At 45.6% G+C, this 17,037-nt stretch overlaps 3 protein-coding genes and 1 long non-coding RNA gene across 16 annotated transcripts in view; 3 read left to right on the top strand and 1 right to left on the bottom strand.

Moving 5' to 3' along the window:
* LOC118510621 (mucin-5AC) overlaps window positions 1–8,085 on the bottom strand; it is a 73,093-nt gene extending 65,008 nt beyond the window's left edge. For 2 of the 12 annotated variants that reach the window (XM_036052657.1, XM_036052656.1), the window contains exon 1: window positions 7,786–8,085. The gene's annotated coding sequence lies outside the window, so the exon portion shown is untranslated. Of the gene's footprint in view, window positions 1–6,405; window positions 6,795–7,697 lie in introns of all 12 variants that reach the window. The other 10 variants (XM_036052650.1, XM_036052654.1, XM_036052658.1 and 7 more) reach the window with 8 other exon arrangements.
* On the top strand, window positions 7,397–7,676 carry LOC118510625. The gene is made up of 2 exons (XR_004906044.1): window positions 7,397–7,506; window positions 7,578–7,676. It is a non-coding gene; the product is annotated as an uncharacterized LOC118510625 (long non-coding RNA).
* Window positions 8,086–8,526: 441 nt separating the features above from the next.
* On the top strand, window positions 8,527–10,960 carry LOC118510619 (protein adenylyltransferase Fic). Of its 2 annotated transcripts, XR_004906042.1 has the most exons (3): window positions 8,527–10,420; window positions 10,490–10,564; window positions 10,699–10,960. XR_004906042.1 is itself a non-coding variant. In XM_036052646.1 (2 exons), coding segments are annotated over exons 1-2 (1,647 nt in total). In that variant the 5' UTR covers window positions 8,527–8,774; the 3' UTR covers window positions 10,491–10,960. The 2 variants fall into 2 exon arrangements, 1 of the variants encoding a protein (XP_035908539.1); XM_036052646.1 differs by having other exon boundaries at window positions 10,490–10,960.
* Window positions 10,961–11,536: 576 nt separating this feature from the next.
* Window positions 11,537–15,492, top strand: LOC118510618 (ESF1 homolog). The gene has a single exon (XM_036052645.1). It carries the CDS (start codon window positions 11,896–11,898, stop codon window positions 14,920–14,922), a length of 3,027 nt encoding a protein of 1,008 aa, XP_035908538.1. The 5' UTR covers window positions 11,537–11,895; the 3' UTR covers window positions 14,923–15,492.
* Window positions 15,493–17,037: the final 1,545 nt, after the last annotated feature.

Genomic DNA, 17,037 nt, shown 5'->3' with positions numbered 1-17,037 from the left:
GAAATAGTCGTCCAATGGTAACAAAAAAAAAAGGTCGCTAAACCACACTAGACCACCATGGAAAGCGAAGTTAGTGATGGACCATTTGGTCTTCGCTAATGTCTTCTACTTGAATTATTTCATTACTCCTTTTCGTCCGAAACCGATCATCCAGTATTGAATCCACGTGTGTTTGACACACCGGACAACAATGCTCGAGTTGGGGCTGGGTATGCAGACGACATTAACGACCCTTTCAAGGACTGGCCGAGAGCTGTTCCATCGAACCTCTGCACCTGGCACAGCCGTGCCACCGTCGCGCCCGTAGGGAACGAGATACCCGGCGCATAACGTTTCATGCTGATTGTATGTAATTTAATCTCATTTTTCTTATGCCATACTAAGCCACAATATCCACGACCACGGCATAATATCGGTGGTCATACACGAAAACACAGACACACACAGACAGAGGCGCAGTGTATGGAGGAAAGTTAATCCATTTATTGTTACATTCGCAAAGTATTCAAACAGTTGCTCAGCAGAATGCACAAAGTGTGCCATTTACTGCTGTGTTATGCACAGAGAAATAAATAAATATGCTGAATGCATCGATTATGACAGTATAGGAAAAGAAGGTTGTTATACTTGTTACACAGTACACAGTTTTTGTGTGAGCCAACTAAGCGATTCCTCTACGCCTATACTACTCTTTGGTGGGATTATTCTACGGTTGTGAATTCCAAACAAAACAAGTTGGAGATTACGTATTATGAGCTGCTGAGGATAAATAAATCTATACTAGCAATAGGTTATAGTTAAGCTAAATTTAAGGGGAGCCTGAAACAGAAATATGTCACAAGACCTTTTATAATAATTCATAAATAAAGTATGTGGTGGGACTAGCTAAACATTAGCTTCTATGAGCTGCTAACATCTAAGCGTGCTAATGGTAATTAGTTACTGCTGTGGAATATCAGTTTGCTGATATAGAAATGTGGAATTAAAAAAATGTTTGTGGTGGGACTAGTTGAAAAATTATATATTTTGATCTGTTACGAAATGTGGAAACTATCAATCGTTGCTTTCTTTTCAATCAATAGTTAATTAGGTAATTTGTTAATAGTGCCCTGAAAGAACGTCAATAAAAATTAAACAAATAATATAGTGGTTGGTCTAGTTACACATTATGTATTGTGAGCAGTTGGGATTAGGCAAAATCAGATGAACACTATTTTTTATAACAAATTTAAAATTACTAGACGAAATCAGTTAAGGTCAATTATTTGTAAAACAAATTTATTACTATTATGGCACTCAGCTGAGGAGGAGCCGTTATAATCACTAACAAAATAAACACATGGTGGGACCGAAAAGATATTATATACTATGAACTGTTCAGATACAGATGCAGCCATACTGATAATTAATTAGTATTATATACTAATTTACTAATTAAACTATTAAATAGTAATTAATTACAGTAACTGTAATAATAAAAAACTCGAGGTGGGACTAGTTGTATGTTGTGCATTATGAGCTGTTGAGCTTAAACAAATACATAATGGATTATTTTAAATTAATCTTTAGTGATTAAGTTTAATAAGAACCAGCTGCACTTAGACTCCTTTGATTAAAAGTAAATAACTATAAATATCCAAACAGCATAAATAATACAACTTATCTTCACATTATCAAACACGGTACACCTAAAGCGAAGCCGATCCCTTTTATCTACACAGCAGCACAAAACCAGCATTAGACTACCGTGTTAAATTTCCTCCCGACACTCACATCGAGTGTGAAAAGCTCGGTGCGACGCGGATCGATTTCCCACGGCGCTTACGACAAAATCAACCCCCGAGGAGGGCGGTCCGAGTTTCAAATTGCTCCGTTAAACGCCTTTCCCAGAGTGCTATGAACCTGACGATTGTGTCAAGCGCCTTCACCGTACGGTGGTGCGGTGAGTGTGTCACTTGCACCTCCATTTTCTTATGCACTTCCACGGAATGCAGTTCGAACGCCGCGCAAGACTAGCCCTCGGTCGATAAGAACCGGTGCGCAAAAAAGGGAGGGCGCGTGCGGCTAAAAGGGACTAAGGGTGGTCTGGGAAGAAAGTGGTTTTCCTGCCCCTGTCGAGCAGCAAAGAGGGTAGAAAGAAAGCAAGAAAAAGAGTGAGAGTTCAACGACTACCACTAAGGTAGCCGGGTTTGGAAAAAGTTGACTGATAAACGTGCTGGTGGCGGCAACGAACTGGTCGATTCGAAAACCGGTGCGCACTGACGAAGAAGATGTTACATTTCATCCGGTGGACAATTTTTCTTTCTGCCAGTCCATTGCCAGTTGATGGTTTTTGCCACCGTGTCCGATTTAATTTCCATGGAAATGCTGTTAGGACAGACAGTAGTGTGTGGATTTTCCCTCCATCAGAATGAGTTAAGGGAGCAGCAACACTGAGTGGAAAACGCAGAGAAAGGTGATGCATTTTCTCTGGGTTTCTTGCCCTGTTAAAAACCATCCACAAACCGTTCACTAAGTCAACAGGGAAAACGAACGAAAAAAGGGAAAATCGATTAGAGACGCTTGCAACCAATTTCCTGCCGCCCCGAACGAAAAAGGGGGCACAGAAAAGAAGATGTCCCAAAGCAAATACGGAAAAGTTCAAATAAATTAAATCCATTTTCCGACCTCACGCAGCGCCATTTTCTTATTTGTGTGAATCGTTTTCCCTTTTCTGGTTTCTCTTGATTGACACGGAAATGCAAACGCTGGGTGTGTATGTGCATTCCGGAAATCGGTGCCCTCAGTGCACGAGGATTTTTGTGCCGTGCCGTTGGAAAAAAAGTTACTCGCTACTTAAGGGATGCCAACACGCGCGCGCCACAAGTTGTGGTGTTTCCGCATACCTTTAGAACCCGTCCACCAACCAACTAGGTGGAGGAAAATCATTTTCCCTCAACTTTTCTTTCTTTAGTTTCCATCAAAAGAAACCCGAGACCGACGTTAAGGAAGGAGTTTGTTTGATTGTTGCATTCCACTGGTTAATGCTTTGCCAGATCCACTTGAGCCCTTCCATTGAAGAAAAATACACACTCATACACATTTGGAACATGGTATAAGTGATTTTGTGATGCATTTTCCCAAACTGCAGACACTGGCAGACCGCACGGAAGAAGTGGGTTCCCGGTTATGTGATGGGATTGTGTTCAAACATTTGAGATGAATATTTTTAAATTGAAATGCGGAAAACAAGTTGAGTCCCACAAGTGGAAGTGGGCTGGAAAGAATCAACCAATCGATAAGAATGGAATTTAAGGGAACTGTTCTATTTTGGTTTCCTGGTTATACTTCAACTTCAACACATTGATGTTTGGTTTTTGAGAATATTTAAAAATAGCTATCGCAGCTTAAAAATAATGCTAAGAATATGAATTGTGTTAAGATAGCAAGAGAAATTTAGCCTTGGATGACGATAAAAATTCTCCGGTGTTCTGAATTTATTTATTTTTTCATATTATTTACTAAACTATCATTAATATAAATTTAAGTAGGACGAATAAATGGAAGAGCAAGGTACATCCTTGTCGACCGCACCTGCTGAAAATATCCTCTAATTAACTGAATTGATAGTTTGGCCGATTTCAAGTATCATAATACACAATGCCACCTCAGTCGCACAGAAAAAAAAATGATATAATTATTTTAAAATCATCTAGAGTATTTAAATACCAGGACCCCCACAAGTAATCGATTCTTGTCGAAAAATATTAGACTATTCAGACAATTACTTCCATCTATCCGGATTGATCGATTGAATACATTTTCAAAGGCTCATAATACACGATGCCATCTGAGTTCCACCATATATTTAGTATAAGCTTGCCGGTGGACTGATTGCCTCGACTCCTTATCAGACTCTGAGGAGCCCGCCTACAGAGTGCCCTATCATTTTTAATCGTTAATTTATAGAGGTTTTGGGTCTTTGAGATCTCATTCGCCTCTTTCCTGTCAGACAGTTCAGATTAGGGTTAATATCAAAGATCGTCCAGGCATATTAAACACTAGAATTTATACATTCTCCACGGGTTCCAAAAAGCCCACCTCAAGTCTTTGACTAAACATTCCCAGACTACCAAAAAGCATATAACATTACAAATAAGTGGCATAGATGATTTTTGCCATGGGTAGTTTGTCACGGAGTTGGTGGGAATAGATCATAGTTTTATCTATGTCACTCTATATAATAAAAGCACATAAATACCGGCCACCCCAAAAACAGCGCCACCGAAGATATCACTTCTGTCTGATGTCTGTTATTATTAGACACATTCACCCATACCGCGGCAAACGGAAAACCGGCAGTGTTTTAAGCGTGCGCGAAAAATTCTTACACGACAACCCGAGGTCACTCTACCGTGAACATGTGGGCATACGCTTTAAAGATTTTTCCCAAATGGTACGTCATGGTGGAAAAGAGCTGGGACCACTACTACTACTACTACTACTACTACTTGTACCTCTACCACCACCATCGCGCCGAAACAATGGCGCACCTTTTCTTAGCGCAAAAAAAAGACGGACCGGTATTACGTAAAGCGCAAGTGGGTTTGCACTGGCTTCAACAGCTGCTTTTCCCCGTTTGTGTGTGCGTGTTAGTGAGATGAATTGTTGCGTTTGCATCGTCTTTTGTTCGTGTCTCTGTGTGCTCGTCTATGCTTCCCCCTTTTATCCTTTCGCATCGCTTTTGCATCTCTTGATGAGGCATGACTTTTCTTGTGTTCTTGTCTCGTTTTCTGCACTCTGATACAGCATCCCCCATCTTCCTTCTTTTTCTATTTTTCTCTCTCCTCTTTTCATTTCGTTGTTTGAACCGTCTTTTGTGATTGTGCGGCGTTGCATATAAAATTCAGTTTCAAATCAAAACAGTTATTTAACGGTTTGCGATATAAAAATCTAATCAGACTTAGTAGGAGAGAAGAAGTACTGCGCAACGTGCCGGAAAATTTGCATCTAGCTTTCACTGAAATAAACAACACCTCGGATGCTGCAGCCGCCCATCGCCACCAGCACACATTCATCAACGATATTGTTTACGTGACTCGTTAGAGTGTATGTAGAGTGTATGTGTGTGTACATATGTGATTAGGAGAGCACAATGATGATAGTGACTGGCGCTACAGTTTACACCAGGGGTTGGCACGCTTTTCTCTCGGGAAGGGCCATACAGTTAAACTAGGGACTGCGAAGCCAGATATTCCTATTTTTTTCTAAATTTGCATTTCGAGCAAACCATGCAGTGAAAATGAAGTTGTGCTTGCACAATTAGGGTAGCAGATTAAAATGAATAGGTGACAATACAAGTTATTAGCAAAAAACAACTAATGGAATGTGATTTGGCAAGGGCGCCAGAGGACCCTGCGAAAATTGTGATTTCGATGTGGATAGTCAGTCCTCACTTCAGAGAAATGGTCCGGAAGGGCTTTGATCCCCGAATAAAGACCGGAGCCGTTGTCGCCACTACCGTCGGGCCGCCCCCGTAGGTCCGGGTTGTTTACGTCTCACAATAATTCGTTCGGCAATTCTACTAACCTCACAAGCGCATTATACGCCTCTCCTAACCTCGCATTGATCCCAAGCATCAATTTTCCTATTTTCATATATTCACCTTTTACTTAGTAGTATTACGGACAATTACTGAATTGAATTGTTATTTAACATCTAAAAGATTATTATATGCATCATTAATTTAAAATAGTGCATATTTCGTGTTCAAAACAAACACAGGGCCATAGAGTTGATATGGCTTTTGTAGTTTTTATGTATCCACCGATCCTCTAAACCTTAGCAAGAATCTCAAATTTTGAGCTTTGAAATCTCCTATGGCCCACAGACTTCACCTATCTTACCGCAGTCGTTCTAGAACTCAGGATAAAAGAACTTGAGAGAAAAATTATCTTTCGTCTTGGTGAAGAGATTTGGTGATGCTCTTTGCGAACCGTACCAATATTTGCTTGCGGGCGAGATGCAACCAACCAGTTGGTTGGCCAGTCTTTGCCGACCCCTGGTTTACACAACCAACTATCGACGTTGACCAGCGCGAGCAGTAGTGGTTTGCCTTGTCCGGTGCATTGCCTTGCCTTGTTGCATTTTTTTTGCCTACTATTGCAGCGATAACTGAACGCGATAAATTGTTTTCGCGAAAAAAGCCCCCTCCATGACGACTGTGTTTGCACTGTTTGTGGTTGTTTAGAGGCGAATGAAGTCTCAAAGACCCAAAGCCTCTATAAATAAACGAAAAAAAAAAAAAAAAAACTGTTTGTGGTTGTGTGTGTTCTCTATGTGTGTGTGAGAAAACAAGGGGGAATGGTGGTTGTCTGGTTGAATTTCCACCTATTTTCCCACTCCCTCACCTCTTGCTGCACTTACCCTTTCTCTTCGCCCTGTCGTGGTGCCGTTGTTAAGGAGAAGCCAATCGAACCTCGATGCCCGTGCCCGTTGCTATGGTTACCTGATGGTGGCTCTGTCGGGCTTTGCGTTCTCTTGCAAGGGTGCTTGTTCGTTCTTGCTTCAGCTTCAATTGATGATAACGATGAGCGTACTCGGTGGACAACTGCACTAGACAAGCCACAATTGATTGCAGCTCGGATCGCGTTGCAGAGCGTGTCGCGATGGAAACGCGAACAGGGTATTGGTTGTGCCGAAATGAATGCCACCACCGAACACGCCAAACATTGTGTGCGCCTTATGGGTATGTGTGTGTGTGTGGGGGGGGGGATTGGAATGGGTTTACAAATTTACATTACACAACACACAACCTCGAAGAAGAGTAGAGAGAGCGAACGAGCATTAAACAACAACAACAAAAAACTGTGCAGAAAACATTTTTTACACAAACAACAACAATCACACAAGCACAACAAAAACCACTGCGCTCATACCAACCACACAGCGCACACTACCACGCACGCATTTATGCACGCACACGATTTACAGGCGGGAATGCAAGCAACCACAATCACGCACGCACGCACACACTCTCGAAGCTGGGGAATTTTCTTTATTTTGGTTTGTATTTACTTTTTGCTGCTGGTGCTTGCTCGTTTCTACAGCGACGACTGTCAAAATTGGACGGTACCTGTTTGACATTCGCGATCGCAATAGGCGATGTGAAAGGAAAAGTATCGAGCACGAATACCGGACCGCACTGAACGAAAAGCGTATTTTTCACAGACTGCGCACCACCTCACACACTTCAGCCACCTTCTTCACACCCGCGAACCTGCACCTTCCACTGGGGGTGGTTGGTCAGAATCCCGGTGGTAATCCCACAGTGTGTGTATGTATGTGTGTGAATGTATGAGGCACCCAAGATGGTTGCTTTTGCTTTGAACTTTGGAAAATTTTATCGCTCACACTGCGAACCAAGCAGGGTGGTGGTTCGGTTTTTCCTTCCACCCTTTGTGCTTTTGCAGACAGTGGTCAACACACACACACATACACACAGCTCTACGCAGCCACACAACAACGGTAAGAACAAGCACGAAGAAAATACTAGAACGGGCTAAAGAAAAAAAAACGGGGGTCGTTTTTCCTTTCAGCCCCCAAACGCAAAGGTGACCGATCGCACAACGCAACAGTCCGTTCGGAGTTCCCAAAAACCACTGTGCTGGGTTGAAAGGTTTGTTGTTTTTTTTTTTCGTAAGCCTTCCTTTCTTTACCCTTCTATAGCAACACAACCACGGGAAGAGACGACAGATTCCTGCTTCGCACTGATGAGGTGGAAGCTATTTCGATTATTTTACTCACTTCACTACCGGGGGAAGCGATGATGGCAAACGCACCACAAGCGGCACCGATTTAAAGAAGAGAAGCGCACCTTGGACTCGAAACACGGGAAATGAAAACGATTCGCGATAATTATGCGCGACGGAAAAGAGTTCTCGCTCGCAGCACGCACAAAACACGTCCACCCTTCGTTTGCACTGGCCGCGAAAACACACAGTGTGAATTTGCCGTGGGACGACGTTTTGACGCACGACGGTGTCGCTTCTCGGAAAATGCTTACGGCTCTGCTACACCACCACGCGAATGGAGGGAGCGAATCGAATGTGGGAATACAATATTTTGCAGTCCAATGCTTCGTTATTTACACTTTGCACCACCTTAAGGCATCAACTATGGTTCAAAGTATTTTTTATTAATTTCAAATAAAATTTCTGATGTGCATCACGCATAGATTCAGTTCAAAACCAAAAATTAAAATTAAAATAAAAGGATTTTCTAAAAAATATTTAGCTCCAGAATGTTCGATCCATCACTACATCGGAGATGGCAGGGTTGCCAAACCGAAGTATCATTTGACATATCTGTCAACTGCTAATTTTAAAATGGACCAAATTTTGTTCAGAAAGTTACCTTTTTTATAAGTACGATTTGATATTTTCAAATGTTTCTCTCAATTTTTCTAAAAGCTTGACCAAAAACGCTCCAATTTCCCATAATTCCGCACGGCTTTTGTCCGCAGCAAAATGGCACAGTGCGCGCTGTCAGCTGTCAAAACAACCATAAACAGATACCACGTCAATGCGGGAGGCGTTTAATCAGCTGGTAAATTGCGCGAGAATATTCAAACAAACCCCAAACCGCGAGTGATAAGGAGCGACGGAAAGCGCACCGACACGTACACTGATTTGGTACAATTGTAAAGGAAAAACTCTTTGTGAAAAAACAGCCACCAATTGAACGCCCGCAGTATTGTCCTATAGCATGCAACAACCACCAGCAGCACCACAACCATGACTTTCGACATCGAACGCAAGCGTTTGGAGCTGTGCTATGGGACGTTCGGTACCAACGCGAATGGCACCTCGGCCACATCGAAGGTGAGCGAACGAAAGCGTAGGAAAAGTTCCACCTCTTCCGAACAACCAAACACCCCGCACAGACATCGGAAACGGTCCGCGAGTGAAACGGGGACGCTAAACGCAACGCACCAACAACGATGGCCGCAACATTTGCTCCAAACCAAATGCCATGTTATCACCATCTTTGCCAGTGGCGTGCTCTTTTCGGTGCTCATGCTTATCCTGCTGGACTTTGTCCCGTCATCGCCTTACCGACAGACGGCCGGACCGTCGGTGCGGCGCGTTGGTTCCGAGAGTGGACGGGCACTGTACGCACCGCGTCATCTTCCGGATGAATCGCTGCTACGGTTGGCGGATGAAACGCGCGTGATGGAACCGTACCTGCCGGCGAGGAAGCTGGTCACCGCAAAACCGTCCGAGGAGAAGCAGGACACACTAACGAATGAACAGGAAGCGCTCGGATCGCTTAAAATGGCACTGGAAATGAAACAGCTCGGGAAGGATGATAAAGCGCTGCGATTGTTTCAGCACGCACTTGCACTGTCTCCCAAGCATCCGGAAATCCTTACCAAGTACGGCGAATTCTTGGAGCACAACCGGCAGGATGTGGTATCGGCCGATCAGTACTACACACAAGCCCTGACGGTTAATCCGTACTACTCGGATGCGCTTGCTAACCGACAGCGAACGGCACAAATCGTGGAACAGATGGATGCTAAGCGGTTCGAAGCGTTGGATCGGAAGCGAGATGCGTTGAGTTCGGTGCACGCTTCCAATATGGCGTTAAAGCGTGCGGAAAAGGAAGCGTACATCCAGCACATTTACCATTCGGTCGGAATTGAAGGAAATACGATGAGCCTAGCCCAAACGCGCTCGATTTTGGAAACGCGTATGGCCGTGGATGGGAAGAGCATCGATGAGCACAATGAAATTCTCGGGCTGGATGCGGCCCTTAAGTACATCAACGCGACCCTGGTGAACAAAAACGATTACATTACGCTAAAGGACATCCTGGAGATCCATCGGCGTGTGCTCGGGCATGTGGATCCGATCGAGGGTGGTGAGTTTCGTCGGACGCAAGTGTACGTCGGAGGTCATATACCGCCCGGACCCGGCGATTTAGCGATTCTGATGGGACGGTTCGAAAACTGGCTCAACTCGGAGCAGGTGTTCTTGATGCATCCGGTAAAGTACGCCGCCATGGCACACTACAAACTCGTACACATACATCCGTTCAGTGATGGGAATGGTCGTACGTCTCGGTTGCTGATGAACACGCTGCTGATGCGGGCGGGCTACCCGCCGGTGATAATACAGAAGCAGCATCGCCACAAGTACTACAACTATCTGCAGCTGGCCAACGAAGGCGATATCCGTCCGTTTGTACGATTTATAGCGGATTGTACCGAGCGCACGCTGGATCTGTATCTGTGGGCAACGAGTGAGCTGTCCCATCCGGTTCCGCTGTTGGCGCAGGAAAGCATGGAAGGAATGCCGCTCATTTTCAACAGCTTTACCGAGGAGGGAGCCGACGTCGGTAGCGGTGCAGGTGATACGATACGGATAGGTGTTATTTGGTGCGTAGAATCTCTCTTTATTAATGGCAGTTAGCCATGTTACTAATAGCTCCTCTTCCTTCCCGACAGATATTGGCTTCTAGTGGCCCTGGCTGGAACAGTGGCTCTCGGTGTGTGCGTGTGAGTGATACTGTTTGTAAATAGGTTTGTTATACTGCACACGTATTTGAAATACCGTCTTCTTACTAGATAAGCATGTTAACTTATTTCGTTGTCCGTTTTTTAAAACAAAAACTCTGTCTTCTTGTTACCGTCTCGTACCATCCACATCTACAAAGAAATCGAGTCCCTCGGGACACGTGGAGAACGATAGTCGTGTGATCGAAAGTCCAGCAGGTTTAAGGCTGGGGATCTACCAAAAACAAAACGCGCACAACAGAAACGGAACGCCAAAACAATAGTGTCCGTACAGATATTAGTCAATCGAAACAGCAAATGTGAGTCCTACCTTGTTTGTGATACTGTGATTATTTTTAGCAACTACGTAGCGTGGTAGATTTCCCACATGTACAATAAACTAGCAAATTTTATTCATCAAAAGATTGTGAACTTATTTTTTAATGGAGTGGTGAGAAGAGGTTGCTTAATTTGTTTAACTAACGGAGACGAGCAGAGGAATTGGCTGGAAATTTTGTGAACTTGTATGCAGGGTTCGTTCATTTCAGTTTAAAAAAATTAGAACGGGGTTCGAAGGAGGATTAATAAAAACGGTTCTTGAGGATGGTATTTTTCTGAAAAGGAGTATTAATTTTATCAGCGTTTTTTTTCTATTCGATCAAACTACGATAATAGTTTGTAAAAAGTGAATTAATTTTACAATTTTTTTCAATGGATAAGCGTGAAGAACTGAACAAATTAATATAAACGCTAATTACGGACCAAACGACGCATAGTGGGCGATTCTACTTGCATTTTTTGTATTTTATTAAATGTGATGATTTAGGCTCTTAAATCTCTTTGTACATTTTTATCATATTCAAAATTTGCATGTTGATTTTATAAACTATTTAAAATGGCGTTTACTTACTATAAAATGCCAATGGACTTCGAAAAAAACAATTCATTTCAAAATATGTTTTGTCCGATAGGACGTCACTGTGCAGCTGTCACCGAGCAGATGACAGCTCAACGTCAACGGATTTTTACTGCGTTGTTTTGCGTCGTTTCAGCCAAAAAGGTTTTGGCTTGTTTTTCCCCTTGTGCGGCAACGCGTTGTTGTAATGTTTTCGCCCGGAATGCATCGTACCCGGTGCATCGTCGCATTAGTGTTGTAAATCGTCGTGTAATAAATCGCATCCCGCAAACGATCCAACCGCCGCCTGTGTGTGTGTGCTTGGCGTGAACCGAGCAGTTAGGATTGCATCCCCCCGTCGCTTTGTTTACATCCACGTGCGTTGGTGCACTTGTTTGGCGACGATCTGTGCTGTTTCGGGGAGTTTCGGCGAGCGGTTCATGTTTCTTGGTGGCCGGCAAACATGGGTGCCAGCTCCGCCAGTGCCATCAACATGATGGACACGATGGACGATCACGTCTACTGCAACTCGACCACAACGACGGTAGCCGCTCCGGTGACGGTGACTTCCCCGAGTGCCGTCAGTACGTCAACCACCGCAACGACGGTGGCGGCTGGGTCGCGCGAACTACCGAAGCTGGCTATCGTCGCCCAGGAGTCGTCCAGTAGCGATGATCAGTTCCAGCAATCGTCCCCGTCGCAGTATTCACCGTCACCGTCATCACCGTTGCCATCGTCACCGCAGCCGGCATCACCTAGACCATCGTCACCGGTGCCGTCCTCATCGGTACCGTCCTCATCGGTACCGTCCTCACCGGCGCCATCCTCTCCGTTGCCTTCGATGGAGGATGAAACACTTATGATGGAGGACGATGAAACGCAACCGGAAGTGCCGTACCCGGTGGAAGATCATGTACAGATCAAGGAGGAACCGTGTGAGAATGAAGCGGAAGCAGAGTTTGTGAATGATGTGTACGATTACGGAGCGCATAACGGGAACGACCACGAGCTGATCAACCCGGACGAAAGCGAGTACGACGAGGAGGAAAGTGAGGAGGATGGTGATGGTGCGGATGATTACTATCCGAACAATCTTGCCTCGGACAGTGGTGTGCTGACGGACGATCAGCAAGGAGACGATGGCGGTGATGGCGGCAATGAGCCCGGGATGGCCGAAGCACTCGTTGCGATGCAGGAAGTGAAGCAGCTACAATCCATCCTGCTCCTTCATCTCGATCTCATACAAGAGCAGGGCGATCAGATACTGAACAAGGACAAAATGATCAATCGGCTAAAGGATGAAAACGATTTGCTGAAACACCAGCTCGATCTGGCCAACCGGCGCATGTCGCTGATGATGATGCAGCTGCAACAGAACGGACTAGCGCTGCCGGTCGACGATCAGCAGCAGCAGATGCTAATGCAACAACCGAAGCAGGAAGGAACCGTTTCACCGCTCACGATCCGCAGCCAGATGGAAAATGGACGCTTGCGGACGATCATCATGAAATCTTCCGCCTCGCCACCGTTCGTTTCGTCCAGTGTGGCGGACGGTGCCCTCTTCGGACCGTGCTTACCCATACGCAACCCGGAGGTAAGCAGCACCGTATCACCGGCAAAGGAAGAAGACCCGGCAGACGATATCGTGTTGCAAAACGGTCCGCTACAGTCACCGTACTACAACAACGACGAGGAGGACGATGAGGACGAAGATGAGGAGGAGGAGGAGGAGGAGGAAGATGAGGAGCAGGAAGAGGAAGATGAGGAGCAGGAGGAGGAAGACGAGGAACATTACGGGCAGGAAGAATTCCACACGGAAAATAATGAAGTTGACGGGGAAATCTTTCTGAACTACTCCAAATCGGACGATGATGAATCTCTTTCGCCTCGGATGAATGACGATTTCGACGAGCAGCAGGATGAGGAGGATGACGAGGCGGAGGAAGACGAGGCGGAGGAGGGTGAGGCCGATGATGAGCTGGAGCAGGAGATGTACAATGAGCAACAGCTTCAGTATCAGCAGCAGCAGCAGCAGTTTATGTTGCTGCAGCAACATCAACCGCAAGTGTACGAGCATTACGACGGAATGCAACCGCAACCGGAAGAGATGGATGAAGGGGAGGAGGGCGAGGACGAGGAGGAAGAGGAGGAGGAGGAGATGGGAGAGGGTGGTTATGAGTTGAACGGTGAAATGGGCGGTGAGGAGGATGCGATGCAGTACGCTAGTGACGATCAGGGCAACTACGACGACACGCCGATGTTGATGATCGATGACGGAGCCGTGGAAGTGACGATGGAAACCGATTCGCCCGCATCCCAAGAATCGTCCCAAGATTCGCAAGAATCGTCTCAAGATTCACAAGACTCGCAGGAGTCACAGGGTTCGCACACGCAGCATCCAACCCACGGGATGGGTGAGCTCGAGGTGAACGTGCCGTTCGTGGAAAGTACGGTCGGAAGTGAAGGCGAGCAGCCGGAAGATGATGATTGTAAGGAGGTCCCGCTGGATGGAGCCGAAATGGCGGTGGACGGTGATGTGGCTCAATCTACCGAGATAACAACCGGCGCAATACAGCAGCAGGACACCCGAAGGATGGCAGAAGCAGCGGAAGGAAGCGAGCGAAATGCGCCGGAAAAGCGTAGCAATGGTCCCGGTGGTCCTTCTTCGCGTCAGTTCAATCCCTCGCTTCACTGTCCATCGGGCAACTCTTCCGACGGTAGTATGGCGGGCAAGAGAAACTGTAAACCGACCGCCGCTTACATGGTCACGCAGAAGGAGTACATCTGCTGCAGCTGGAAGGATGACGCGGTTACCGCTGAGCTGGAGAAGCTACTCTCGAACGAAGCGGCGGAGCTGGAAATTCCTTCCTGGACGGTTATCGAGGACGATGACGATGAACCGGCAGGTGGGCGTGATCACCCGCCGGCCGGTGAGGAGGACCCCGTCTCGGCCAGTGAACCATCCCGCGAAAACATAACCGACGAAGCGTACTCCAAACGACACATCAAGCTCGAGATCGATGAACGGCGCCGGAAGAAATGGGACGTGCAGCGGATACGCGAACAGAAAAACATCGAACGGTTGAAGAAGCGGCAGCTGAAGGAACAACCGCAGGAACAGGAAGCGCAGAAAACGATCACCACCCTCTACCCGACGGTGGACACGCTCAAGTACATCCAGGTGACGGACGACGTGCCGGTGCAGGCGTTCGGTGAGCTTATTCCGCTACTACCGACGAACGGGAGCTTTTCCCTACCGTGGAACCAGCTGAAGGCGGGCCCGTCCTTTGCAAATCCCCAATCGTCGTATGCCTCCTCCTCCTCCTCGTTACAGCATCCACCCCATACGCCATCCCTACCGGGACCATCCGGCACGAGCAGTATCGGTGGTTTGCTACTGGAGACGAAAACCAAATTCATACACCGGTTGGCACCGAGCCTGCAGGCGCAAAAGCAACGCTTTACCAAGCGAATCAAGAAGGAACTGTAAACCACCCACACATTTTCCAACCCATGCACGTACCCTCCCACTTTTGATTTTATCTTTTGATTCACACTCGGTTTTTATTATAATTTCTCGTCTTAATTTAACTCGAAATGTGTGCGTGCGTGTCCGGCATGTTTGTTTGTCACATTTTGCAGAACAAGTGGAAATGCATTTCCGCTTTGTGTGGAAATTGTGTGAGGAAAATATTTTTGTCGTTGTTGTTTTTCGCTTTGTGCGGTACGTTTTAGTGTATAAGTGAAGTGATGCTTCTCTCTTTCCGTGCTTTTTTGTTTGTTGTACTTTTTAAATCTCACCTCACCACAACCCACTCATCTAGTGTTTATTGTGCTTTTTCTCATCACCATGTGTCTCTGTGCGTGTTTGCCACGTAGATTTGTGAACAGAACAAAAATAGGAAACGGTGTAACGTGTTTTAGTTGGCGACCTGGGGCGGGTGGGAGAGAAGTAGTATAAGGAGGTAGTATGGCTGCGAGGAGGATAATACAGTGGATACAAATTTGATGACTGTAGGCAAGACGAATAAAGCTAACTAGCGTTAGAATATGATGTAAAGCGGGTGTGCACCAATTTCTTTGGAAGCTTTGCAAATACGTCCGAAAAATCATGTCCTTGTGGTAGATTTGTTTTTGACCGTGTGGAAGTTCCCTCAAAAAGATTTGACGGTACGATGGTAAGCTCATTGTAGTCATTTTGTCTCATTTTTAGATTGCAGACATCTTGACGGTCTTGGTCTGCTGCAATGAACCTCGTAACGGCTCTCAGTGCATCGCCTTCGTTGGCCAATCGATTATCCCGGCCGTTCTGGCGGACGCATCAACGCCATCACACCATCTCAGCTTAGGACTATCACGCGTTCTCTGTCCGTGTGGATGGCCTAAAAGGAATTTACGGGGTGAGTCGGTATCTTTCTCATGACATGACGAGCCCACCAGCCATCTTCGTACAGCTCGTAGAGCTCATCATTGTAACGGCTCGACCGTGCTCAATTCCACACATATAAGGGGCAAAAAATGCATCTCCTTCGATGGTTTTCGTCAGTTTTGGGACAGAATCCATGTCTCAAAGGTGTATATGAGTATTGGGAGCATTAATGTTCGACATACAGTCCCAGCTTCGTCTGTCGGGACAGGTATTATGAGTGGAGAAATTTCCTCAGAACCCTTGTAACCATAGTAGGCTTTGTCAAACAAAAGCAGAGTCAATACCAAAGTAGGCATTGATTCGATCGTCTAAAATTAGGTATAAAAGCGGTGCATTCTGCTGTGAAGTTTCTTCAGTTTCAGTCAATCGCTTATCGCGAACGTTCTTGTCCATAAGTTAGCCTCAGTGTGTGTTGTGAAGTGGTTTGTTTTTTCTGCGTTTTAGGGAAAAAATTTCATCTGGAAGGTACTTAGACTTAAATAAACTTAGACCAAGTTCACGATGATGATCACTAATATTACGGTGAATAGGGAGTTAGAAAAGATGTGATATGTGACAGTGAAAGTGACGGGATTTGGAGCTTACGTAACGTCCTTTTTCGAGACCGACGTTTTACAACCGATGTCAGCTTTCCATTCGAAAGGGCAGGTATCAAATACCATTCGAAATGTTCGCTTGTACAAAGCACTTGTACTACATCAACGTACGGGTAAGTAAAGTGGAAGTAATACAGGAAAGTTAAACTACGTAGTACGCTGTAAAAAGTATTCTTAGTTCTGTTACATCATTGTGAAATCGTCTCTGGGTAGTTAAGGACCAGGATGGAGTTTATAACGATGCCTCCTATTCAGTGCCCTTCAAATACGAATATTCTCGAAGCCACCAATCGCCCTCAGCACGGACTCCACTCGACAAGATTCGTTCGCTCCGAGGACTCAATAGGAGCTCATTTGCCCTTAAAAATTCACACCTGATTCGGCATAAAAACGTTATTTTTAGGCGTTAAAACACTTATTTTGAAGTTCTGAAGGCGAATATCTGGTGGTTTTGTGCAAATCTAATCATAGCTGCATTGGGTTTACTATTTTAGCTACAATGCGATTCAAGGCTACTATGATGTGCTGCTATTCCCTATTTTTTGTCTTCTTGAGTCCCGTCAGGTGTGCATCTTAGGGA

Source organism: Anopheles stephensi, chromosome 3, assembly GCF_013141755.1.
Source record: "Anopheles stephensi strain Indian chromosome 3, UCI_ANSTEP_V1.0, whole genome shotgun sequence".
Lineage (NCBI taxonomy): Eukaryota > Metazoa > Arthropoda > Insecta > Diptera > Culicidae > Anopheles > Anopheles stephensi.
Note: the sequence above shows the minus strand (reverse complement) of the source record. Positions and strands in the feature narration are given on the sequence as shown.

What these genes read in the sequence shown, in the direction of transcription:
- LOC118510619 (XM_036052646.1), top strand. Translation starts at nt 8,775, where the DNA reads ATGACTTTCGACATCGAACGCAAGCGTTTGGAGCTGTGCTATGGGACG.
- LOC118510618 (XM_036052645.1), top strand. Translation starts at nt 11,896, where the DNA reads ATGGGTGCCAGCTCCGCCAGTGCCATCAACATGATGGACACGATGGAC.